This window comes from Garra rufa, chromosome 7 (assembly GCF_049309525.1).
Source record: "Garra rufa chromosome 7, GarRuf1.0, whole genome shotgun sequence".
NCBI classification, from domain to species: domain Eukaryota; kingdom Metazoa; phylum Chordata; class Actinopteri; order Cypriniformes; family Cyprinidae; genus Garra; species Garra rufa.
Window position 1 is genome coordinate 31,940,628 of NC_133367.1, and position 27,861 is coordinate 31,968,488.

At 42.0% G+C, this 27,861-nt stretch overlaps 1 protein-coding gene across 6 annotated transcripts in view; it reads right to left on the minus strand.

Moving 5' to 3' along the window:
- Nucleotides 1-27,861, minus strand: part of ptprc (protein tyrosine phosphatase receptor type C) — a 59,325-nt gene that overhangs the window by 7,023 nt on the left and 24,441 nt on the right. For 2 of the 6 annotated variants that reach the window (XM_073843899.1, XM_073843895.1), the window contains 18 exons: nt 13,801-13,815; nt 13,631-13,678; nt 10,568-10,585; nt 10,215-10,457; nt 9,690-9,884; nt 9,066-9,173; nt 8,810-8,941; nt 8,079-8,225; nt 7,809-7,958; nt 7,004-7,221; nt 6,828-6,888; nt 6,326-6,428; nt 6,181-6,212; nt 1,802-1,905; nt 1,625-1,715; nt 1,451-1,518; nt 359-395; nt 41-138 (listed from right to left, as the gene is read on the minus strand). In XM_073843899.1, coding sequence (XP_073700000.1) covers nt 41-138; nt 359-395; nt 1,451-1,518; nt 1,625-1,715; nt 1,802-1,905; nt 6,181-6,212; nt 6,326-6,428; nt 6,828-6,888; nt 7,004-7,221; nt 7,809-7,958; nt 8,079-8,225; nt 8,810-8,941; nt 9,066-9,173; nt 9,690-9,884; nt 10,215-10,457; nt 10,568-10,585; nt 13,631-13,678; nt 13,801-13,815 — 1,868 coding nt within the window. Of the gene's footprint in view, nt 1-40; nt 139-358; nt 396-1,450; nt 1,519-1,624; nt 1,716-1,801; nt 1,906-6,180; nt 6,213-6,325; nt 6,429-6,827; nt 6,889-7,003; nt 7,222-7,808; nt 7,959-8,078; nt 8,226-8,809; nt 8,942-9,065; nt 9,174-9,689; nt 9,885-10,214; nt 10,458-10,567; nt 10,586-10,688; nt 11,007-13,630; nt 13,679-13,800; nt 13,816-27,861 lie in introns of those variants that run through there. The other 4 variants (XM_073843900.1, XM_073843898.1, XM_073843896.1 and 1 more) reach the window with 3 other exon arrangements.

The following is a 27,861-nucleotide window of genomic DNA, read 5'->3' on the forward strand; positions in this document are numbered from 1 at the left end:
ATAATTCTAGAACAACACTGGACCAAGCACAACAACTTACCTTGTTTCCTTCCTCACAGCGGGTGACCATGACAATAATGGATGACTTTTGCTCCCAAACCATTCGCCAGAAATCACAAACTGTCTCATCCTTGGGTCCTGGAAAACACGGCCAACAAAAAATCTAAATCTAGAAACTTAGTTCTTTGTTGCTTTTAATAACCTTAATTGTTGGTGTGAGCAATTCTGCAGCATTTTATGGTTGTCAGGTCACAGTAATATAGAATGTTGGGTCAAAGTGTGTATTCATTGGCTGCTTTAAATGTGGCTTAGCCAATCATAATTTAGAATCATAACCATCCGTTTAAGAGGTTTTTACCTTGGGCTGCAATGTATTTCTTTGGCTCTTGATATCCCTGTACAGGTAAAAGAGTTACGTAACATGTTAGAAAAAAAAAACAAAAAAACAAAAAAACAAAAAACAAACAAACAAAAAGGTGTTTCTGATGTTTTGAAATGTGAATAAAAACTTCAATTGAATTATATTATTTAATTTTAAAAAAATAACATTTTAACCCAAGTACATTAAAATTAAAATTACTATTTTATATAGGTATTTTAAAAATATTTATGAATTTTAAATGACTATAATTCCAATTAATTGGTATTTTTTTAATTAAATGAATGAATCAAAATTAAATGATTAGATATTAAATATTTGAATAAATTGTTAAATACATACACTAATAGTCAAAAGTTTTTTAATGATTTTCAAAGAAGCCTTTTCTGCTCACCAAGCCTAAATTTATTTGATCCAAAGCACAGCAAAGCAAGTAAAATTTAAAAATATTTTTACTATTTAAAATAACTGTTTTCTATTTGAATATATTTTAAAATGTAATTTATTCATGTGATTTTAAAGCTGACTTTTTAGCATCATTTCTCCAGTCACATGATCTTTCAGAAATCATTTTAATATTCTGATTTGCTGCTATTTTTATTATTATTATTAATAAATGCAGACTTCTTTTAAACAAACAAACATTAATGCATTAAACATTAAAAATCTTACTGTTCAAAAACTTTTGACTGGTAGTGTATTTAAATTTTCTAACTAAATTAAATAATTAGATCAAATAATTAAATATATATTTAAATGAATTGTTAAATGCATTTTTTAATTGTTAACAAATTTATTAGTATCATTAATTTTATATAAAATATTTTTAAAATGCTAAAAATATTATATCTAGACTAAAATAGGCTTTTTAATAATACCTCAAATCTGCTGTGACATACGAAATGTATTACCAATAAATCAGTGAATAAAATCAATCACCTCCACTTGAACTATGAGGCAACACTTGCAATGTAATTTTAATTACATTTTAACCCAAGTATATTACAATTAAAATGACATTAAAATTAATTGAGGTAAACTGGCATGATATAGAGGATATATGACCCGTACCTCGATAAAGCTGGCATTGATGTAGTCGTCGTCACCTCCAGTTGAGAGAGTAACGCGATTATAGTCATCTGCAAATTCATGTACAAAAAAATCAATTCTCTAACTGAAATATAAAAGCTACACAAGGAATTGTGAGTAAACTGGTTTCTTTATGAAAACTGGAGTGATATTTACAGGGCAGAATGTCAACGTAGCGGTTCTTGGACTGATTTTCTTGTTTCTTCGCTTCTTTGATGGTGTAATTGGAGAAAATGCGGGGAATGCTCTGAGAAGGAACAGAATCTGAATGTACTTCTCATTATATTAAAACGGCAAATGTAGTTTTTGCGGATGCATGCAATAGAGAATCACCTGAAACTCGTCCATAAACAGACGGTTCTCATCAGCGACCTTAGTCTTGTAAGCCTCTATTAAACCTTCAGCATAGATGGGCTCAACTCTGCGCAAGGGTTCTGCTGGAGGATGTAAAACATCAGATTCTAAAAGCAATTTACTTTTGGAATGTAAGATATTGATTGATGATAGGAGTGAATAACGTCTCGGTTACGTATTGTAACCCTCGTTCCCTGAAGGAGGGAACGGAGACGTCTCGTCGAAACGGACGAATTGGGATCTCGCCTAGAGAGACCAGTCTACTTCGTGTGTATACAAATGAGCCAATGAATATTGGCATGCATGATTGCAGCCAGCTGCAGCTGATCAGCGCGTGAGCATATAATGCGCAGCAGGTGCCATGCATAGACAAGGTTTCGCTGAGGAGCCGGGACGGGCCCGGCCGTACAGCGGTGGTACAGGAGCCACGGCGACGGGACGAGACGTCTCCGTTCCCTCCTTCAGGGAACGAGGGTTACAATACGTAACCGAGACGTTCCCTATCAGTCGGTCTCTTCCGACGAATTGGGATCCCTAACAAAGCGCCGCGGCTGCTGCCCCTTCCAGTGTCCTGAGCGGGCCTCCTGGCCCCTTTACTGGCTTCGGCCAGGGCTCGCATAAAGGAGAGCCAGTCACCGTATAACATAGCACCACCTATTTCAGTGAAGCTGGAGCACTGGGGATATGCGGAGCTCACGTCCTTCCAATAGGAGGTTCGGAGCAATACACATATAACTCAATTCAGGATATATGGAAGATTGGAGGTGGTTGAATCCTCATATACTTGGTAGAGGATCTACCGGGGAAACACACAGCCTCTAGGGCACATTGTGGAAATTGTAAGAGATGCAGTTAAGTCTCTACGTGGAGCCTAGCCCTCTACCGGTTCTGAAGGATTCATTGAGTGAGGGCCTGACGTTCCGCTACGTCGGCTGTCAAGCTCAGCGGAGGAACTCGACAGAGTTACTCTCTGGTTACTCTGGAGCAGTATAGCAAGCCGACCCGAGGCCTCTCTGTGCCTCTACCCGTTTGAGGTGAGAACACAGGAGGAAACTGTTTCTACACGAAGGCTAAAGAACCTAGTGAAGGTGTTAGGGGTCGCCCAGCCTGCCGCTCTACAAATGTCATTTAGCGAGGCACCACGAGCCAACGCCCAGGAGGATGCAACACTCCTAGTTGAGTGTGCTCTCAGCCTGAGGGGGCAGGGCACACCCTGAACCTGATAGGCCAGGGTAATGGCATCCACTATCCAGTGGGCCATCATCTGCTTGGAGACGGCATTCCCCTTCTGTCTGCCTACATGACACACAAAGAGCTGGTCTGAGGTCCTGAAGCTTTGTGTCCGGTCAACGTAGCATCTTAGTGCTCGGACGGGACAGAGCAAAGCTAGGGCTGGGTCTGCCTCCTCCGAGGGCAGCGCTTGCAGGCTCACCACTTGGTCCCTGAAGGGAGTAGTGGGAACCTTGGGCACATAACCAGGCCGGGGCCTCAGTGTTACCTGGGAATCCGCCGGGCCAAATTATAGGCACGAATCGTCGACCGAAAATGCGTGCAGGTCTCCTACCCTCTTGATGGAAGCCAATGCAAGCAGGAGCAGAGTTTTCACTGAAAGAAACTTCAGCTCGACTGACTGCAAAGGCTCAAAGGGAGCCTGCTGTAGCGCTGTGAGCACTAGAGACAGGTCCCAAGAGGGCACAGAGGGGGGCCTAGTAGGATTTAACCTTCTGGCGCCCCTAAGAAACCTGGTGACCAGGTCGTGCTTCCCTACCGACATACCTTCTATGAGGTCATGATTAGCTAAAATAGCAGCCACATAGACTTTAAGGGTTGACGGGGACAGCCTACGCTCCAACCCTTGCTGCAGAAAGGAAAGCACGGCTCTGATCGAGCATCTTCGGGGGTCCTCGCTATGAGAGGAACACCAATCAATGAACAGGTTCCATTTTAGGGCGTAGGCATGTCTTGTAGACTGCGCTCATGCCGAATTAATAGTCAACTACCCCTTGGGGTAGGTCACTTAGAACCTCCGCGTCCCGTCCAGGGACCAGACATGTAATTTCCAGAGGTCTGGACGCGGGTGCCATAGGGTGCCCGTCTCTGAGTCAGAAGATCCTTCCTCAGAGGAATTTACCAGGGAGGGGCTGTCACGAGGAGCATAAGTTGCTCTTGAATGTATTCAGGCAGTTCAACACAGACTGAGCACTTTCCTGCGTGAGGCGTGCTGTCTGACTGACCGAGTCCAGTTCTATACCGAGAAAAGAGATCCTCTGTGTTGGAGTGAGTTTGCTCTTTTCCCAGTTGACCCGAAGGCCCAACCGGCTGAGATGTGTGAGCACCAGATCCCTGTGTTTGCATAACTGATCCTGAGACTGTGCCAGAATGAGCCAGTCCTTCGCGACCTTCGTAAAGACGCGGGGAGAGAGGGACAGCCCGAAGGGCAGGACCGTGTACTGATATGCTCTGCCTTCGAACGCAAAGCGCAGAGAGGGTCTGTGGCACGGAAGGATTGAAACATGAAAGTACGTGTCCTTCAGGTCGATCGCTGCGAACCAATCTTGGGGACGGACACATCTGAAGATTTGTTTCTGTGTGAGCATCTTGAACGGTAGCCTGTGAAGGGCCCGGTTCAACACATGCAGATCCAAGACCGGCCGTAACCCGCCGCTTTTCTTATGTACTATGAAGTACGGGCTGTAGAAGCCCATCCTCATATCGGCTGGAGCGACCGGCTGTATCACTTCCTTTGCCAGCAAGGTTGCGATTTCTGCACGTACGTTGGGAGCATCTGCTCTTTCCAGGCACCCAGGTAATGTACAAGCGGCACCAGGGGACCGTCGACAAACCCGCGGGGGAGCAGCGCCCGGGCGTCTCGGACCACCATAGTAGACATGGCACGACCCAGAGACCGCGCGGTCACCTTTGTCACACGGTCACCTTCGTCGCACGTAGCGCGAGGTCCGAGGCGCAAGGTTCGAGGTCTCTGAGAACTTCTGGGTCGTGACCACCCTCGTACAGATCTCTCAGTGCCTGAGCCTGATGTACCTGTAGCAACGCTATGACGTGCAAGGCGGAACCAGCGGCACCACAGGCCGAATAGGCACTGCCGATCAGACTCCCTTCCCGCCAAGTGGAAGCGGCGCCGGGTCTGCACAGTTGCATCGCGTCAGCACGCTCCACCGGCTGGACGCTCGTATAGCCCCGCGCTGGTCCGCCATCAAGGGTGGTGAGGGAGGAGGTCTCACTCGAGTGGTTTCGGGCAAAAGGTAAAAGGTGCCGTCCACATCCGAGTGAGCTCTTCATGCACTTCCGGGAAGAAGGGCACTGGGGTGGGATGCTGAGAACCAGTGCGAGCCACCCCGAGATACCAATCATCCAGCTGGAAGGGCTCGGGACGTGATGGAGGATTCCATTCAAGCCCTACCCTCTCGGCGGCCCGGGCAAGCATAGCCACCATCTCCGGGTCGGTATCCGGCACCGCTGACCGCCCAGCGGACGAGAGTGTGCCGTCATCCTCCCCAGAGTTCGTCGGGTGGAGCCCCAAAAGTAACGGGCGGTACCCCTATGGGAGGTCCAGCCTGCTTTCCTGGGAGCTCCAGTGGCAACGGAGCGTCGGTGGAAGGAATTCCTCACCGTCAGACCGGGCAGCCTCCTGCTTCCAGACGTCACGCCTCCTCGGCGTTTGCTGGGAGGAACGTTCGATCTGGGCAGAGGAACTGGAACCCCACCCCTTTGCAGGAAGCGGAGTCTGGTCCTCCCGTCGGTGGGTGCATGACTCATCCACAAACGCTGCCTCAGCGTGTTGAACGCCCAGACACGCGAGGCAGTGGTCATGGCCATCGCCCGGCGCCAGGTAACGGCCACATCCAGAAATGCACGGGGAAAAAGGCATGTTGTAAATGCCTCGTCTTTATAAAGACGCTCACCCGTAAAGCTCTTTTGAAATTCACTCTTTTAGGAATTTGCTCTTTTAGTGCTGAAGCGCACAGGGGAGATGGCCGCAGCAACACAGAAGGTGGGTGGTGCAAACCAGCTGTGTGCTTCCACTCGACACGGAAGACCACCGCCGCTGAAGCGCCGTGTCACCAACACAAAAAGAAAAAGAGACGTTGAATTGAAGAAAACTGCTTCTTGACTCGTCAGTATGATTGGTCCGGCTCCGAGGCGAAAGCTTGTCTATGCATGGCACCTGTTGCGCATTATATGCTCACGGACTGATCAGCTGCAGCTGGCTGCAATCATGCATGCCAATATTCATTGGCTCGTTTGTATACACACGAAGTAGACTGGTCTCTCTAGGCGAGATCCCAATTCGTTGGTCTCGACGAGACGTCGAAGAGACCGACTGATAGGGAACATACGTGTAAGAAGAATCTCTTCATCCTCAGCCGTCCTGTGGTGAGAAATCCCATCAGAAACATTGATGAACATTTGACAAACGTTTACAGAAAAACATGGTATAATAACAGAGTTCAGAGGGCAGCTGGGAGAAACTGTGGCACTGACCGCTTTCTTTTGAGAAGGTAAATTTTAAAGAGCACGAAGAGGAGTGCAATCGATGTCACAATGATTAGAAATGCCAGGAATCCAACAACAGCCTTGTCATTGTCTGAGGAAGTAAAATATTTGCAGGTTAAATTAGATTGAATACAAACTTTACAGTATTTTAAATATTTGCTAAATCTAAGAGACATTTAAAAGTGCAATCAGTAACTTTTTTTCTATTAAATTTTTTTGCTTCAAAGCATGTTGAAATTTTGAGATCACATGCCCAACCGAATACTGCTTACATTATCTTGCCAATCTCCATGTTATTGCAAAAACTTATAATAGTACATCCAAGATGTCTGCATATATTGGCAAGTATAACATAAACAATTACTGAGTGCACCTTTAAAGCACTTTGAGAAAGATGATACAGTACATTGAACAGATAAATATACATAATTTAACTGAATTGTCTATTATCTCCTTAAGGTTGGCCAGAGTAAGAAAAGGTTGTTCTTACAGTTAGTAGTAATGGTTTGACGTATGACAGTCAAATTGTTTTGTTTATTTATGGCTTTAACCTGAAATAAAAAATTATGTACTGTGAAACACAAAAGAAAACATTGCAATCCAATGCATCATATGCATATTGGAACACATAACTCTTTAGCAAGATAATAAGTAAGATATAAATACCTCAATATCATAGGTGGTAAGATAGTGGAGATCTGAGAATGCAAACCAGCATTTTTTTTTTATTTCAGCAGGCTTTATAGGATCTCCATTGTATTTAATTACGGCTTCAAATTGCCCAGTTTCTCCATTCCAGTCATTTGGTCCAGTGAGATTAGAACATTGTACGTGGACAGAATTGTGGGAGGGCTTTTGTACTGTAATTGAACTCAGTTTGGGATCTGGTTAATAGAAAAAGACAAAATACATTTTAGACACCATGGTGTAACATTTACAGACATCTAGCATTTACATTAAAATTTTTAAGAATGCAATTCAGCAATAGAATGATAATTGGCTATAAAGCAAAGACTAATTTGTTAACAGTACACATTATAGACTTTCTGAAAATGGATGATGATGATGGATGGTGATGAAGACAAACTATCTATTCATTGTTATGAAATTGCCACAAAGTAAAACTAACAGTGAGAAAAAATTTCTCATGTAGAGATTGAACAGTGAAACATTTTCTGGCGAAATGTGAATTAAATAATGGGCACATACACACACATGAGTTTCTATATTTTATGAGGACATTCAAAAGGTATAATGGCTTTTCTACTGTTTTCTATCCCCTTACACTAACTCTGCACCTAAACTTACCCCTCACACAAAACCTTCTGCATTTTTACATTTTCAAAAAAAAAAAAAAAAAAAAAGTCCCAATAAAGATACAAATTATTGCTATTACTACTTGTGGGGATATCTGGTCCCCATAACGTATGGAATACCAGGACCACACACACAAATATATTAAAACACTTACTAGCAGAAATAGTTTTTTGTTGCCTGGAGAAAATGGGGTACTTCTGGCCATCAAGAGATGCAACAAGTTTGCAGGTATAGGTGGTAAATGCCTCTAATTCTGTAATAGTGCACTGTGTGCTGTCGCCTTTGCCTTGTGTACAGCTCCCTGCTGCAAAGACAACACATACCTGAATAAGACATTAAATATTTTCTACCCTCACAAATATCATAAATGTCTTTGGAGTCTTTAGTATTTATAAATAAAATGTGAAAATGGAACAGCTGATACATTTGGTTTCTCTCTTTTCACTGGTTTGGCAAGTGAATGAATAACTCGTCCAAATAATGTTTGAGCAGTTATCATTCTCAGGTGCATTCCAGGATATATGAAAGGAGTTGTTGGATATATCTATAAAACGTGCATTTTTTTCCAAATCTGTAAAAAAGGGGATAAAAAAATCACAAACACTGCAAAACAAAGCTTTAAAATTCATAGGCAGTAAAACATAGCCTTATTTGTATATTTGTATTCCTCAGTCTCACTTAAATATGTCTGAACATCATTTTGTTGAATACAAAATATCAATAAACAGCTACGTTTTATTAAAAGTTTTGGTGAATTGTCCCTTTAGGTTAGACTGATAAGATAATTGCAGATTCGTGACCACTTCAAATAATAATCCTGGTAATGAAAATTAAGTATAAACGTACTAAGATTAGTAGAAATGACAAATGATTGTGAGAAGTTAAGGAGATGAAAATAAAGATATTGTTAGAGCAATGATAAAAACATGTTTAGTGTTGATTTGATATGTTACTTATATATTGCAGTGCACAGACATTCATATAAACTATGTGCCATAAGTATCTAAATAAGGCTACTGTAATTTACATGGAATGTATAGTGTAGCCTAATAAAACTACTGCTAGTCATGACATTATTAGTAAATATTCTCAGGTGTGGAGGAGAGAAAGAAGAAAGAGCTTTGAACCAGTGCTGTCTGTTCAATAGGAACTCACTGCATTCTACTTGAACGAGGAAAGGATCACTCCTGATGGGTTGTTTCTCATGAGGATATTCTCCAGTGCAGGTGTAACGTGTGTTAGGTAATAATGACACTGGATCATTTAAACCATAAGACTTTGTATCACCTAAAAAAAATAAAAAAATAGATAATCTATCATCTGTTTAAACATCACTGTATTTATGATGATGCAATTAAAAAAATATGTAATTAAGCATTTACAATACCATGGAAACACTTGCATTACTTACTGTGAGGGGTGCAAACAACTTTAAGCAATGTGGTATTACATTGTGCTGGTTTATTAGTCCATTCAAACTCAAATGGAATAGTTGCATTGAAACGTATTATAGGTTTAACTGAAACAGAAACATTCAGCTGCTAAAAATACAGGTTGAACTTCTCAGATCACAGCATACATACACAACTCCAAAAAACGCCAACTGACTCCATTATAGCAAAAAACTAGAACAAATTTTAAAAAAGGAAGCTACAGGAAAATCAAAAAGAATCTTTTTGTTTCACTCTTTTTTCATTCACAAAACTTGCTTTCCAGAAACAGCTGCTAATAATCAATGTTTGAAATGTCGTCTATCAACATTTTTAATATTATTATATTCATTTTGTAATGAATAGCATTAAAATTCTAATTTTGCCTCCTGTGTGTTGTGGTCAATTCAAATTCACACTTATGAACTAAAACAATTCAATTCATCAACATGAATGCAAGTGTGATTGTGTGTAATCATTCAACATTATTCTACAGACATTTGTGTTTAAAGAGCAATAAAAAAATAGAATGTTTGTCACATTAAAAACTAAACTGAATAATGATATAATATTAACTGAACCTGTTCTCTTGAATAAATACTAACCTGGGGGCATATCAATATTCATTATATAGTCACATGCGTCCAGTTTAACGGTGTGTGTGGATGTGCAAGAGTTTTGCTCCGTTATTTTAACACATTCAATCAGATTCCATTGAATTTTAGTGAATTCTCCTTTCAGACACACTTCATTATCTGTCAAGCTTTCCACAACAGTTTTTGGAACAGTTCCTCCCTTTTCTGTACAAAAGTTAAGTGACAAATATAAACACATATAACATCACAATATCTATTCAGCAACATAATCCAAATAGACAGCTCAAAAACCTGACATATGTAAATAGTTATTGCTCTCTATTGTTTCAAAAGAAATAATACAAAGTACCCAAAGAGTATTTGGAGACCTAAAAATCAGTCCATCAATTAATATGTAACAAAATGCAACAAAATATCAAACTGGAAATTGTGTGACTTCTAAAGCATCTAAATATTTCTGGAGGTCACTGTAAATTGTCTATTTGAGTATGCTCTAATTCATGCAAAAATCTTCTGCTGAGGTTAAATACTTACGACTGGATGTAAAGGTGTTGCTTCCATTAGCTGTGCAGTCATCCACATCGACAGTGTACTCAGTGCATGGTCTTAACCATTCAGGCAGTATTTCAATAGTTTGATTAGATATTTGTTGGGCACGAATGTCATTGTGCTTATACTTTATCCTGATTGTGTATGTCTTGTTCTCAGAGCTGATGATATTCACCACCCAGTTTGTTGTTGTATTGTTGTTCAAAATCTCCATAAGGTTGTATTGACCTGTATGTGTGTGCATATAATCATTCACAAATTCATAAGAAGCAAATTTTGCTGAACAACACAATCAAAGTTGACCTCACACAACATGCACAATATAAACAAGTACTCACATGGGCTTTCTGTGGGACCTGAGAAAAGCACATATTTAAAAGTTAATCATAATAAATCAAGCAATTTTGTCCAAGTAAACATTTATAATTTGTTCAGAGAGCACAAACAGTGTGGTGTTACCCATGGTGAATGCGTGTAAGGTTGAGTTGGGATGCATGGAGGTAAGATCAGTGACAGTCGTGTTTGGAGGTGAGGTGGTGTCCTTCCTTTCACCTGGTTGAGCTGCCAGTTGACAACAGAAGAGTTAAACATGACTGACCACACTACAAATGTATTGCAGTGTTCAATTAACAAAAATAGTGTGTGAGGGTGAGGGGCCTATTTTAAAAGGAAATGCAAGTTCAATTTTGTCATAGTAAACGTTAATCATTGTCGTGTGGTGTTACCCGTGATGTTGGTGAATACTTGTAAGGTTGAGATGGGGTGTGTGGAGGTAAGAGGTGTGGTTGTGGTGTTTGGAGGTGAGGTGGTGTTATTCCTTGCACTTGGTTGATCTGCTATAGTTGGCAACAGAAGTGTTAAACATGACTGACCAGACTACAGATGTACTGCAAAGTTCAATTAACGCAAATAACGAAATTCAATAGGCAAATTGTTACCTTGACCTGGTGATTGTGGGGTTTGTGTAGGAGTGCGTGAGGGTGAGAGCCCTGGTTCTAAGGGAAACGCAAGATCATGATTATTTGATATTGATTTTATATAATCACAAACATATAAAATATCGTATAAGTATTAGCATTAGCCAATTTAGGGCCAGATTTACTAACAGCTTGCACCAGCGCAAACCGTCTTTTGGTGTCAAAAAAGTACTGTCAGGATTTACCAAAGACGCGCTGCGAAGAATTTGTGCTGAAAAGTTATAAACAGTTATTTTTGCACCTGACCATATTGAATTGAACGAATCACGCAATGCAATTTACTAAGGTTTGCACTCGTCAAATTACTGGTATTTTGTGACATTTTTTTAACAACCCCAAAAAGCATTTCTTAAATCAGGTTGTAATTTGTTCTGCTCTTGGTAGACTGTGCTGGTCATTATGGAAATGATCTGGCTGTGTCTGCTCTTTAATGTGTGCACTGTAAATCACACACAGAATTTTTGTCTTCAGTCGGCGCTTTCATGGAATTGCGCTCTAATGCTAATTTGCCCTGTTTAGTAAATCTGGCCCTGAGTAAATTACACAATTTACAGTTTTTTCACTAAAATACCATAAAGTGAGAGTACACAACCTTTGATTTAACCATATCATTCATGGGAGGTAGAAGTAAAAAAAAAAAACGACTTGATATTAATTAAATATTTTTTAATGTTTATTAAATATTTTAAAATGTGTGACAAATTATAGGAAACCACAAATATTAATACTCATATGGCTTAATATGATGTAAACAATGACTCTTACTGAAATATGTAGGCTAAAACCCATGACTTCCTTTATTAAAAAAAAATCATATAAAATTTTATACATATTTTGGACTAATTAGGGCGTCATTATTTCGATGACGTAAAATGGTTGCACTCGGTGAGTTACTGACACTACCTGCTGCTATTTTTACTGCAACACAACTCAGAACATAACATTTTTCTACATTTCTCACCATTTACAATCCTTGTGGGGAAAACCAATACAGTATTTGTTTTAAGCCTACGCTTATATCCATTGGCACCTGTGGGCTCTTTCAGCTGTGGTCATCCTATCAATATTTTATTTACCAAGTTGTGTTGCGGTAAATTTAGCAACAGGTAGTGCCAGTAGCTCACAGAGTGCAACCATTTGACATCTTCTAAATAATGGTGTCCCGCATAGTCCAAAATATGTATAAAACGATGTGGATTTTTTTTAAATAACTTAACTCTTTAATAGGTTTTCTACTACATAGTTCAGTAAGAGACACTGTTTACATGTTATATTAAGCCGCACAAGTCTAAATTAAAAATAAATGAAAAAAATAGTGAAAGATGCTATTTACACTAAGTGCAAATAGCAGTATTTTTAGCGATATGTTATTTACACAAAATGAAAAAAACAAGACATATTATATTTATACTATGTAAAAATACTATACGCCACTGGAACTGTCATACGTATGTCTGTTCATGCACTTGGTTTTTCCCATTGTCTCCCCCTGTAGATCTGTGTTAATTGGTTTTGCCCTCATCACCGTTATCTGTTTCACCTGTCTGTCATTATTAGTTAAGCCTTATAAGCCTGTCTTTGAGTTCCTCACATTGTCGGTCTTTGCTTTGTGTTTACGTTGCGTGTGTGGAATGTTTTCATGTTCCTGATCAGTCTGCTCCTTGGATTATATTAAAAGACTCTGTTTGTTTGTAATTCGTGTCTCGTCTCGTCATTCCAGCACCAAACCGTAACAAACGTTTTTTTGACAACCGTCTTTTGTAATATTGACTAACCCAGTAATGAAAACCCAATAGTGTAAACAGCCTATGCCAACTATGCCAACATGCACTGTCAAATAGTGTAAAATATCAACAAGAATATGTATTTATACAAGGACAGAGTCTAGTTTGATTTCATGTAGATTTTCCTTAAATTTTTTGCTTGGGTCTCTCACGCTTAAAATAATATTAAATAAAACAAAATTAAATTTAAAAAAAAGCTTAGTGATTGTGTGCTCATAGCACAGCATGATGGGTAGATGGAGGTCAGAGTGTGTGAGAGTAATAATGCAGGAGTGTGAGATTGACATCAGCTTTACCTTTGGTGGTGGTAAATGCAGGCGTGTTTGATGAATTGGTGGGAGTGGAGGGATTTGACTGAGGGACTGTAATGATGGATTGACAGCATGAAACAACATCTAAGCATATCAAGTTACTAATAATTAGGAATTAGTATGAACCATTTCAATATTTTATAAGTTCATTTCAATGTTTAATTACAGATGAATTTACACCAAAATACATATATACATATATATTTTATTGAAAGTACTCAGTGACATATGTGTGCAGGACGGCATGATGGGAAGCTGGAGGTCAGAGTGTGAGAGATTGTGCATGAGAGAAAAATAATACAGGAGAGTGAGTTTGATGTTAGCTTTACCTTCATTGGTATTTGTGTTTGTTGGAGTGGTGGAGGTGGAGGAGTTGTCTATAATGATGGATTGACACCATGAAACAATATGTAAGCATATCAAGCATTTCACTGATATATATTTTCTGTCCCATATGTTTAAATTAGGAACAGCATTACAGAAATAGATCAACACATACCTGCACTTGCTTCATCTGTGGAAAGATAAAAAGATACAACCTTATTAATTACCTTCATCAGAGCATTATGCAACTCAACTTTTAATCATTGAATTATTTCTAAGAGTCTTGTTTTTAGCTTTTGTGCCAAAGGGAAGTTTCTCTTGCTTTTTAAAAGTTCATAAGACTTTGCTATTTCATTTCTCATGTGGCTAGATTATTCTATTATTGGCATTAAGCAATGTTTTTAGCAAAGCAAAGTACTATGACACCTATTTCAATAAATAATCTAAAGTAATGGTATGATGTTAAAGTTATGATGTTGTGACAACTGATGCTCAATTTGTTTTGTCCAGACCTATTTCTGAAGTTACTAAAAAGTTCATGATCATTTGATTCAATGATTTTGTATTTATGTAATTCTCAAAGACATCAATGTTATACTGCTATCTGTGGCATTACACACTTAAAAATAAAGGTGCTTCACGTTGCCATAGAAGAACCTTTAAATCTAAATGGTTCCATAAAGAACTTTTAACATCTGAGGAACCTTTCGGTTTCACAAAAGGTTCTTTGTGGTGAAAGAAGGTTCTTCAGATTATAAAAAAGTAAGATAGAGATGGTTCTTTAAAGAACCTTTGACACAATGGTTCTTTGTGGAACCATAAATGGTTCTTCTATGGCATTGCTGTGAATAACCTTTTAAAGTACCTTTATTTTTAAGAGCGTACCTGAGCTTAAATAATTGCATGAACAGGAACAAAAAAGTTATCTATAAAGCTGTATGCAAATGAAGCATTAGAAATGATAATTTATTTACATGTTATATACTGAAGAAAAACAGAACACCTTATGAATAATAAAAAGCACTAAATATAATGTTGAATACAGTGTTACCTGTGGTGCTGGTGTTTTGTTGTTGCAAGGTGGTGAGTGCGGGTGAGGCTGATGTGTTTGTCTGGTTATTCATTTGAATACGATTCCCTAAATGATAATGGTTATTACATCAAATAAAATGTTTGTCTTATAAATACTTTTTTACACAGTAGAGTATGGGATATAAAGAAGTTGGACACCACATGATCAAATGTCCATAAGTCAAAATGAATTATAACCACATAATGCAAAAAAAAAAACTATACTAAAAAATATTTGGGTAAGATGGATGTGCTTGTTTGAGTTTCTTTCTGATTAGAAGTGCTCCCTATATGATGAGTATCAAATCAAACGATTATTTCATACTTTTATCACAGATATGAAAAAAAAAGCACAAAATATAATGTAAAATACATTTTTACCTGTAGGGCTGGTGTTTTGTTGTTGTATAGTGGTGGGTGTGGGTGAGATTGATGTGCTTTTTTGAGTTTCTTTCTGAGTAGAAGTGCTCCCTATGTGATGAGTATTTGATCAAATCAAATGATTATTTCATACTTTTATCACAGATATGAAAAAAAGACATGAAATATAATGTAAAATACACTTTACCTGCGGTGTGTGTGTTTTGTTGTTGTATAGTGGTGTGTGCAGATGATTTTGATGTGTTTGTCTGAGTGTCTTTTTGAATGAAACTGCTCCCTATATGATGAGTTTTTGATCGAATCAATTGATTATCTTATACATCTATCACATATAATGAAAAATACACTTTTACCTGTGGTGTGTGTCCTTTGTTGTTGCATAGTAGTGGGTGTGGGTGAAATTGCTGTGCTTGTTTGAGTTTCTTTCTGATTAGAAATTCTTCCTGTTTGGTAAGTATTTGATCAAATCAAATGACTGTCTTATTTTTTTTTCCACAAATATGAAAAAAAAAACACTTTTCCCTGTAGGGCTGGTGTTTTGTTGTTGTATAGTGGTGGGTGTGGGTGAGATTGGTGTGCTTGTTTGAGTTTTTTTCTGAGTGGAACTGCTCCCTATTTGATTGAGTTTTTGATCCAATCAAACAATTATCATACACGTTTTTCACAGATATGAAAAAAAAAAGAAATATGCTGTAAAATACTCCATCAGGGAATGAGGGTTACCCTACATAACCTAGACATTCCCTTTCTGTCGTTCACTACGATGTGTGTCGTATGACGATGTATGGGGGCCTATACTAAATGCCACAATTGATGTATCACTTTACGAGGCAAAAGTAGCTAGTGGGGGCAGGCATGAATGTACCAACTACCAGAGCAGCGATGCCAACTCATAACCTTCCAATGTCCAGGGCAAATGGTCTCAGTTCTCCCATTTTTACAGGGAGCACTACTAGCCTATCTCAAGAGGTCACCACAGTTGTTGGCCTTTTCTTAAAAAGAATACGCACTTGAGCTTACTATATAACAGTTGCTATGCACCTGGTTGATAACATTTGAAAGCATTTTCTCCCCCGAGGAGAGAAATGTTATGGGACCACACCCTGCCCGAAGGGTAAATACACCTAGGGACTCACCAACAAGGGGGAGGCTACCTAACCCACAGAGAGCGAAGACAGAGCCGGCTCTGTCGAGGGGAAGACACTGGGTTCACTGGTAGGGGAACTAAACAGTATGAATACATCGTATGAGGGTGACCGTCTAGGCATCCATAACACACGGAGCACTAGCCACTTTACAAGGGCTCACCTGAAAGGGCAGCAGCTCGAGTAAACGACATAACTAGACATAAAGCGCACTTTGTCACAGAGTCAGAGATAGTTTTGCCTGAAACTCTGTGTCCGTTCCAAATAGATGTGCAAGGCGCGAACCGGACATAACAGAGACAAGGCCAGGTTTCCCTCCTTGTAGGGAAATGCTTGCAAGTTCACCACTTGGTCCTTAAAGGGAGTAGTTCGGGTACATATCCAGGCTGGGGTCTCAGGACAATGTTAAAGTAAGCCGGCCAGAATTCTAGGCACTCATCACTAATCGAGAGGCCTTGTAGGTCCCCTACCCTCTTGAGGAACGTGAGCGCAATCAGAAGGACTGTCTTCATAGAGAGGGCACAAATTCGACTGATTGTAGGGGCTCAAAGGGTTCTTTCTGTAAGCCCAAGAGTACTACAGAAAGGTCCCAAGAGGGTATGAGACTTATTCTCCGAACGCCCCTTAGGAAGCTAATAATGAGATTGTGCTTTCCAAGAGATCTGCCATCCACTAAATCGTGGCTTGCTGCAACGGCAGCGACATAAACTTTAGGCATGGAGGCAGAGAGGCGCTGAAACTGCATGCCTGCTGCACATGGCACCCCAGCCGGTCTTGGAGGCATTCTTTGTGACAACAACATGCCTGGACACTAGGCCTAACGGTGTGTTCACACGGGGCGCAAGCGTCAACGCTTCCCATTGACTTTGAATGGGTGACGTCAAGCTTTGCCGAAAGGAATTGTGGATCCGTCGGCGGCGCTTCACTCGCGTTGCTCGCGACAGAAGTTGAGAAATTTTCAACTTCTGCCGCGAGCAACGCCAGTGAAGCGCCGCGTCAGCCAATCAGATCGCTCTATGCAAATACAGTGGCCAGACGGCAGCCAATCACGTTCATCTTGTTCAAGAGCAGCATTTTATTGGCTGACGCTGCTATGACCATAAACGTCAGCCACGCCTTCCGTTAAGCGTTGACGCTTGCGCCCCGTGTGAACACACCGTAAGGGCACTCCGGCCTGTAAAAAAAGGTCCGACCAAGGGCTGAAGAGACGCGAAAAATCGGCGTGATAACCACTTGATGTGTGCCACGGACCATGCCCATTTCGAGACTCGGACGTGAAGCCAGTCTCATGTGAAGCAGTCCGAGTGGTGTGACTGTGGATGCGAAATGCCCCAGGAGCCTGTGAAATAATTTTAGTGGGACTGCTGTCTTGTGCTTGAAGGAGCTCAAGCAATTCAGCATTGACTGAGCACCGTCTGATGAGAGGTGTGCTGTCATGAAGACCGAGTCACTTCCACCAAAGTCCTGATGCTGCCATGTAGTGCCCGGCCGTTGTGCAAATAAGGGTCGGAAACACTGTAAAAAGGAGATTGATCCAGATGAGGGAGAAACTGCTCATTTATTAAGGTTGTAAAACTCCCCCTGAAGGAGTGAGGCTCGCTCGGTGAGGGGCAAGCAGGTCTGCAGTCTCTCCAGTCCTGGGTCACCTGTCTCAGGAACGCTTAGGATCCTTACAAGTGTTCTTAGTAGCATAGAGGATGGGCTGGTGGTGCCACCTGTCTGCAAGAAGACCATTTGTTTGATGGCCTCCGTCTGTTTTTTAACTGCCGAGAACTGGTTAGCGAAATCTTCGACAGTCTCACTGAAGAGGCCGCCTTACGAAACTGGGGCGTCGAGAAAGCGAACCTTCTCTGCGTCCTTCATCTCTGCAAGGTTCAGCCACAGGTGGCACTCCTGGGCTACTAATGTGGATGTCCATGTACTCCCGAAATCAAACCTGCCCTGAAGTGGGTCGTCAAACCCACCCGGAAATTCCACCGGAGAGACCGAACGTTCTGGGGAATGGGAGGTCCACGAGGGCATACCCAGCAGATTATCTTCCATTGAAGTCCCTAAATCGCCCTCATTGCTCGCCGCCACGGCCTCAGTCCCAGGGGAAGGAGGACCGGGATGGGAAGCAACTGAGGTTGCTCTCGAATGCTTCTTACGAGATGTACGAGAGCTGCGACCACAACACCCAGACACTCCGAAGAATAAAGTTTGAGTATGATCTGGCAGTACGCATCTGCCTTAACTACCCACGTTGGCGCAGCTTCGCTTGGAAATTTCACGCGCCAATTTCATTTGCAATTCATTGGCCTTTTCTGATATTCTCAGAGGTGACTGGGCTTCCAAGAACGGTCATACAACACACTACATAGTGAACGACAGAAAGGGAAACACTTTTGCCTGTGGGGCTGGTGTTTTGTTGTTGTATAGTAGTGGGTTTGGGTGGGATTGATGTACTTGCTAAATAGAAGTGCTCCCTATGTGATAAGTTTTTAATCAAATTAAATGGCTATCTCATACTTTTTTCACAAATATGAAAAAAATGCAATATGGTGTAAAGTACACTTTTACCTGTAGGGCTGGTGTTTTGATGTTTTATAGTGGTGGGTGTGGGTGAGATTGATGTGCTTGTTTGAGTTTTTTGCTGAGTAGAAGTGCTCCCTATGTGATGAGTTTTTAATCAAATCAATGGTTATCTTTTACTTTTTCACAGATACGAAATCAAAAACATGAAATAATATGTAAAATACACTTTTACCTGTAGGGCTGGTGTTTTGTTGTTGTATAGATGTGGGTGTGAGTGAGATTGATGTGCTTTTTTGAGTTTCTTTCTGAGTAGAAGTGCTCCCTATGTGATGAGTTTTTAATCAAATCAAATGATAATCGTTTACTTTTTCACATATACGAAAAAAAAAAAAACATGAAATATGTTGTAAAATAGACTTTTACCTGTAGGGCTGGTGTTTTGTTGTTGTATAGTGTTGGGAGTGGGTGAGATTAATGTGCTTTTTTGAGTTTCTTTCTGAGTCGAAGAGCTCCCTATGTGATGAGTTTTTAATCAAATCAATGGTTATCTTTTATTTTTTCAGAGATACGAAAAAAAAAATATGGCGTAAAATACACTTTTACCTGTAGGGCTGGTGTTTTGTTGTTGTATAGTGGTGGGTGTGGGTGAGATTGATGTGCTTTTTTGAGTTTCTTTCTGAGTAGAAGTGCTCCCTATGTGATGAGTTTTTAATCAAATCAATGGTTATCTTTTACTTTTTCACAGATACGGAAAAAAAAAAATATATGGCGTAAAATAGACTTTTACCTGTAGGGCTGGTGTTTTGTTGTTGTATAGTGGTGGGTGTGGGTGAGATTGATGTGCTTTTTTGAGTTTCTTTCTGAGTCGAAGTGCTCCCTATGTGATGAGTTTTTAATCAAATCAAATCGTTATCTTTTACTTTTTTCACAGATACGGAAAAAAATAAATAAATATGGCGTAAAATACACTTTTACCTGTAGGGCTGGTGTTTTGTTGTTGTATAGTGTTGGGAGTGGGTGAGATTAATGTGCTTTTTTGAGTTTCTTTCTGAGTCGAAGAGCTCCCTATGTGATGAGTTTTTAATCAAATCAATGGTTATCTTTTATTTTTTCAGAGATACGAAAAAAAAAATATGGCGTAAAATACACTTTTACCTGTAGGGCTGGTGTTTTGTTGTTGTATAGTGGTGGGTGTGAGTGAGATTGATGTGCTTTTATGAGTTTCTTTCTGAGTCGAAGAGCTCCCTATGTGATGAGTTTTTAATCAAATCAAATGATTATCTTTTACTTTTTCACAGATACGAGAAAAAAAAAAACATGAAATATGTTGTAAAATACACTTTTACCTGTAGGGCTGGTGTTTTGTTGTTGTATAGTGGTGGGTGTGAGTGAGATTGATGTGCTTTTTTGAGTTTCTTTCTGAGTCGAAGTGCTCCCTATGTGATGAGTTTTTAATCAAATCAAATGATTATCTTTTACTTTTTCACAGATACGAGAAAAAAAAAACATGAAATATGTTGTAAAATACACTTTTACCTGTAGGGCTGGTGTTTTGTTGTTGTATAGTGGTGGGTGTGGGTGAGATTGATGTGCTTTTTTGAGTTTCTTTCTGAGTCGAAGAGCTCCCTATGTGATGAGTTTTTAATCAAATCAATAGTTATCTTTTACTTTTTCACAGATACCAAATCAAAAACATGAAATATGGTGTAAAATAAACTTTTACCTGTAGGGCTGGTGTTTTGTTTTATAGTGGTGGGTGTGCGTGAGATTAATGTGCTTTTTTGAATTTCTTTCTGAGTCGAAGTGCTCCCTATGTGATGAGTTTTTAATCAAATCAAATGGTTATCTTACACTTTTTCACAGATATGAAAAAAACATGAAATATGTTGTAAAATACACTTTTACCTGTAGGGCTGGTGTTTTGTTGTTGTATAGTGGTGGGTGTGGGTGAGATTGTTGTGCTTTTTTGAGTTTCTTTCTGAGTCGAAGTGCTCCCTATGTGATGAGTTTTTAATCAAATCAAATCGTTATCTTTTACTTTTTTCACAGATACGGAAAAAAATAAATAAATATGGCGTAAAATACACTTTTACCTGTAGGGCTGGTGTTTTGTTGTATAGTGGTGGGTGTGGGTGAGATTGGTGTGCTTTTATGAGTTTCTTTCTGAGTCGCAGAGCTCCCTATGTGATGAGTTTTTAATCAAATCAAATGATTATCTTTTACTTTCTCACAGATACGAGAAAAAAAAAAACATGAAATATGTTGTAAAATACACTTTTACCTGTAGGGCTGGTGTTTTGTTGTATAGTGGTGGGTGTGGGTGAGATTGATGTGCTTTTATGAGTTTCTTTCTGAGTCGAAGAGCTCCCTATTGTCACACCCTCTGCACGTTCCCTCAGCCCCAATCACCACGATCCTCCACCAACCAGCCAATCACCACCACAGCACACCCGTGAACCATCACCAGAATACTAATCACCGTCACCTGCACCAGCAATCACCACACCCTTTATATACCTACCTCTGCCACTCACTCATCGGCTGGTATCGAAGTTGCATGGATGCTTCTCTGTGGATCTTCTCTCCCTCCTGTTGTCTCTCCTGTGCTCCTCGTGGATTCTTCCGATGTTCTCCTGTGCTCCTCGTGGATTGCTCTGATGTTCTCCTGTGATACACGTTAATCGTGTTAAAGGGAAGTGACTATTGCTAACGCTATGATCCTTATGAACTTGAACTCACCTGTTGTGTTTGTTTGAAGATTTGACCACAGAGACCTTATTTCACCCGATTGCACGTGTGTTGTACTGTGCACGTTTGTTAATAAATACCTTGAAAGATACTCACCTTCTCCCTTTGTGTGTGGTCGTGACAGGATACCAGCCCAAAAGTAATAACACACCACGTCACTCATGGAGGCGAGCGCCGCTATCACAGAAGATACCCCCGACTCCTTTTCGGATATGGTAAACGTCCTTCGTCAATCTCTACCGGCTGCTCCAACGACGATTTCCAACACGCCCCTCTCTCGCCCCATGAACTATTCCGGAGACCCGGGTGGTTGCAATGGTTTCCTCCTGCAATGTTCCCTCTATATCGAAGCCAACGCACACCAGTTTCCAAACGAAAGTTCTAAAATATATTTTATGATTTCCCTCCTCACTGGGCAGGCACTTCAATGGGCGGATGCACTCTGGAATTCACGGAGCGATGCATTAATCTCCTATAATGCTTTCGTTGCCCACTTCAAGGACGTGTTTGGAGCTGCTCTCACTCCCCTTTCCGTGCACGACGAACTGATTACTCTGAATCAAGGTACGTCCAATATTCATGATTACACCCTGCGCTTCCGCTCTCTAGCGGCCACCAGTGGTTGGAACCAAGTCGCTCTCCTAGCAGCCTACCGTAAGGGGCTTAAACCCCAGATCCGCAAGCATATGGTCATTTACGATGACGACGTACCGCTGGAAACCTTTATTAAGAAGGCAGTAGGCATTTCTCAACATCTCTCAGCGTGTCCTTCTACAAAGTCTGTACCCAGCTTCCCTCCACTCCGAACATCGTCACCCCAACGAGATGCGGAAGAGCCTATGATTACTGACTCCTATCGCCTGGATCCCGCGGAGAGGAAACGACGAATTAATAATCGTCTATGCCTATATTGTGGAGAAGCCTCTCACTTCATCAGTGCCTGTCCAGTCCGCCCGCCTCGTCCAATGGTGAGTACCGTATCTATTACTCCGGCCATGTCTCTCTTACCCCATATTACCGCTGAACTAATAGTAAACTCTCGCACTCTCCCCATCTATGTGCTCGTGGATTCCGGAGCGGCTGGCAATTTTGTTTCATCACACTTCATTGCTAAACATCGAATTCCCACCGTTCAAAATGAGGTCACCTACCAAATTACCACAATCCAAAACTCACCATTGGGCGATGGTAAGATATCTCGCCGGACCAGAAAAGTGACCCTCGTCTCCCAACACAACCACCGGGAACATCTGACCCTCCTAGTACTCCCGCGAGCCAACGTGGATGTCATCCTGGGCAGACCATGGCTCATTAAGCACCAACCCCGCATAGATTGGAGCACAGGAGAGGTCCTGGAGTGGGGCGCAACGTGTGAGGACCACGGCTACCATCCTTCCTCGTTAGATACAGAGTCTCCATACCGTCCTATCCCTCTGCACGCCACCACCATAGAGAGCCCTGCCACTCAATCCGCCACCGCCATTCCCCCCGTCTATCAGTCTTTCACCGATGTCTTCAGCAAGGAACGGGCCACACAACTACCACCGCACCGGCCCTGGGACTGTAGTATCGACCTGCTGCCAGGCGCCAAACTACCCCACGGGAAGATCTACCCCCTCTCACGTCCTGAGCAGGAAGCCATGGAGAATTACATCCAGGAGGCTCTCCAACAGGGGTTCATCAGACCTTCCACGTCCCCAGCAGCATCCAGTTTCTTCTTCGTCCCCAAGAAGGATGGTGGGCTCAGACCTTGCATTGACTACCGGGTGCTCAACGACGCCACGGTGAAATTCGCCTATCCACTTCCTCTAGTGCCAGCTGCCTTGGAGGAACTACGGGAAGCCCGTGTCTTCACCAAACTCGACCTCCGCAGTGCATACAACCTGATCCGTATCCGAGAAGGAGATGAGTGGAAGACCGCCTTCATCACCCCCACCGGTCACTATGAATATCAGGTGATGCCCTATGGCCTGGCTAACAGTCCTTCCGTATTTCAGAATTTCATGAACGAAATCTTCCGCGACTACCTCCATCGATTCGTAATCATCTACATTGACGATATCCTCATTTACTCACGTAACCTAAAAGAACATCAAGACCACGTCCGTCAGGTTCTCCAACGCCTCCGTGAGTACCAACTCTATCTAAAATTAGAAAAATGTGAATTCCATCAGCCCACCATCTCCTTTCTCGGATACGTGATCACTGCGGAGGGAGTTCACATGGAAGCCGGCAAGGTGGACGCAGTGGCCAAGTGGGCGGAGCCCAGGACGGTGAAGGAGCTTCAGCGTTTCTTAGGCTTCGCTAACTTCTACCGACGCTTTATAAAGAACTATAGCCTCCTATCGGCTCCACTCACTTCCCTCTTAAAGGGAGGTCGCCGGGTACTACAGTGGACTCCAGAGGCTCAGCAAGCCTTCGACCGTCTAAAGCTAATGTTCACCACCGCTCCCATCCTCAAGCACCCCGACCCTTCAAGGCCCTTCGTGGTGGAGGTAGATGCGGCGGACGTGGGCGTAGGAGCCGTGCTGTCCCAGTGGTCTGATGAACCCCGATCCCTCCATCCGTGTGCGTACTATTCCAAAAAACTCACCCCAGCTGAGCAGAATTATGGAATTGGAGACCGCGAACTGCTGGCCATAAAGCTCGCCCTCGAAGAGTGGCGGCACTGGTTGGAAGGAGCCCAGTTCCCCTTCACCGTAATAACCGACCACAAGAACCTCCAGTACATTCAGAACGCCAAGAGACTAAATGCCCGCCAAGCTCGCTGGTCATTATTCTTTGCCCGATTCAATTTCCACATTACTTACCAACCCGGCCACAAAAACACCAAAGCAGACGCCCTATCACGTATGCACTCACCTGAACCTACCTCTGACGATCCTGATCCAATTCTACCCCCATCTGTCTTTCTCGCACCCATACTATGGCAGCTGGATGAAGATATACGGGCCGCCACCTTCGAGGAACCTGCACCACCGGAGCTTCCCCCGGGTCGTGTCTATGTCCCAAGCCGTCTCAGACCCCTTCTGCTGGATAGTACGCACACGTCCCCCGGCTCAGGACATCCTGGCAGCAGGCGAACCCTCTCGCTCCTCCAGCAGAAATATTGGTGGCCCAACATGAGCAGGGAAGTGGAACGGTACGTCCAAGGATGTTCGGTCTGCGCCGTCAACACAACCCCACGCCGCTTACCCGAAGGTAAATTACAACCGTTACCTATTCCCCGCCGACCCTGGACACACTTGGGCATTGACTTCGCCACAGACCTGCCCCCCTCTCAGGGTTACACCACAATTTTAGTGGTAGTCGATCGATTCTCGAAAGCTTGCAAATTAATACCTCTCAAAGGTCTCCCCACAGCACTAGAAACCGCAGAGGCACTATTCCACAATGTATTCCGGAACTTCGGACTCCCAGAAGACATCGTGTCCGATCGGGGACCCCAATTCATTTCCAGGGTCTGGCGGGCCTTCTTCCAACTTCTGGGTACCACAGTCAGCCTGTCATCCGGATATCACCCTCAAACGAACGGGCAGACCGAACGGAAAATACAGGAAATCTCCCGCTACCTTCGGACGTACTGTTCCCAACATCAAAACACCTGGAGCCAGTATCTACCGTGGGCTGAGTATGCGCAAAATTCCCTCCGTCAAACCTCTACTGGTCTAACCCCATTCCAATGCATTCTAGGTTATCAACCAGCTCTGTTTCCATGGACTGGAGAGTCCTCCGAGGTGCCCGCGGTAGATCACTGGTTCCGAGAGAGCGAGAGGGTGTGGGACTCAGCGCACGTCCATCTCCAGCGGGCAGTACGGAGGCATACGGAACATGCCAACCGCCGTAGGTTACCCAACCCAGTTTACCTCCCCGGGGACCAGGTATGGTTGTCCACTCGAGACATACGCCTCCGGCTGCCCAGTAGGAAGCTGAGTCCCCGCTACATAGGGCCCTTCACCGTGCACTCACAGATCAACCCTGTCACCTACCGTCTAAACCTACCTCCACATTACAGAATCGCCCCCTCGTTTCACGTTTCCCTACTCAAGCGCCACACTGAACCCCTGTTCCCTTCCTCCACAGAGTCGGAGTCACCTCCTCCTCCCGACCCGCCAGAGATCCTTGGAGATAACATCTACCAAGTCCAAGAAATCCTAGACTCCCGGCGGCGGAACGGCCAGCTCCAGTACCTAGTGGACTGGGAGGGGTTCGGACCCGAGGAGAGATCGTGGATACCCCGTGACGACATCCTGGACCCGACTCTCCTCGAGGAATTCCACCGCCAACATCCCGAACGCCCAGCTCCCAGAGGTCGTGGTCGTCCCCGTCGCCGTTCTTGGGTGCCAGGAGTCACCCGTGGAGGAGGGGGTGATGTCACACCCTCTGCACGTTCCCTCAGCCCCAATCACCACGATCCTCCACCAACCAGCCAATCACCACCACAGCACACCCGTGAACCATCACCAGAATACTAATCACCGTCACCTGCACCAGCAATCACCACACCCTTTATATACCTACCTCTGCCACTCACTCATCGGCTGGTATCGAAGTTGCATGGATGCTTCTCTGTGGATCTTCTCTCCCTCCTGTTGTCTCTCCTGTGCTCCTCGTGGATTCTTCCGATGTTCTCCTGTGCTCCTCGTGGATTGCTCTGATGTTCTCCTGTGATACACGTTAATCGTGTTAAAGGGAAGTGACTATTGCTAACGCTATGATCCTTATGAACTTGAACTCACCTGTTGTGTTTGTTTGAAGATTTGACCACAGAGACCTTATTTCACCCGATTGCACGTGTGTTGTACTGTGCACGTTTGTTAATAAATACCTTGAAAGATACTCACCTTCTCCCTTTGTGTGTGGTCGTGACACCTATGTGATGAGTTTTTAATCAAATCAAATGATTATCTTTTACTTTTTCACAGATACGAGAAAAAAAAAAAAACATGAAATATGTTGTAAAATACACTTTTACCTGTAGGGCTGGTGTTTTGTTGTTGTATAGTGGTGGGTGTGAGTGAGATTGATGTGCTTTTTTGAGTTTCTTTCTGAGTAGAAGTGCTCCCTATGTGATGAGTTTTTAATCAAATCAAATGATTATCTTTTACTTTTTCACAGATACGAGAAAAAAAAAACATGAAATATGTTGTAAAATACACTTTTACCTGTAGGGCTGGTGTTTTGTTGTATAGTGGTGGGTGTGGGTGAGATTGATGTGCTTTTATGAGTTTCTTTCTGAGTCGAAGAGCTCCCTATGTGATGAGTTTTTAATCAAATCAAATGATTATCTTTTACTTTTTCACAGATACGAGAAAAAAAAAACATGAAATATGTTGTAAAATACACTTTTACCTGTAGGGCTGGTGTTTTGTTGTTGTATAGTGGTGGGTGTGGGTGAGATTGATGTACTTTTATGAGTTTCTTTCTGAGTCGAAGTGCTCCCTATGTGATGAGTTTTTAATCAAATCAAATGATTATCTTTTACTTTTTCACAGATACGAGAAAAAAAAAAACATGAAATATGTTGTAAAATACACTTTTACCTGTAGGGCTGGTGTTTTGTTGTTGTATAGTGGTGGGTGTGGGTGAGATTGATGTGCTTTTTTGAGTTTCTTTCTGAGTCGAAGAGCTCCCTATGTGATGAGTTTTTAATCAAATCAATAGTTATCTTTTACTTTTTCACAGATACCAAATCAAAAACATGAAATATGGTGTAAAATACACTTTTACCTGTAGGGCTGGTGTTTTGTTGTTGTATAGTGGTGAGTGTGGGTGAGATTAATGTGCTTTTTTGAATTTCTTTCTGAGTCGAAGTGCTCCCTATGTGATGAGTTTTTAATCAAATCAAATGGTTATCTTACACTTTTTTCACAGATATGAAAAAAAACATGAAATATGTTGTAAAATACACTTTTACCTGTAGGGCTGGTGTTTTGTTGTTTTATAGTGGTGGGTGTGGGTGAGATTGTTGTGCTTTTTTGAGTTTCTTTCTGAGTCGAAGAGCTCCCTATGTGATGAGTTTTTAATCAAATCAATAGTTATCTTTTACTTTTTCACAGATACCAAATCAAAAACATGAAATATGGTGTAAAATACACTTTTACCTGTAGGGCTGGTGTTTTGTTGTTGTATAGTGGTGAGTGTGGGTGAGATTAATGTGCTTTTTTGAATTTCTTTCTGAGTCGAAGTGCTCCCTATGTGATGAGTTTTTAATCAAATCAAATGGTTATCTTACACTTTTTTCACAGATATGAAAAAAAACATGAAATATGTTGTAAAATACACTTTTACCTGTAGGGCTGGTGTTTTGTTGTTTTATAGTGGTGGGTGTGGGTGAGATTGTTGTGCTTTTTTGAGTTTCTTTCTGAGTCGAAGAG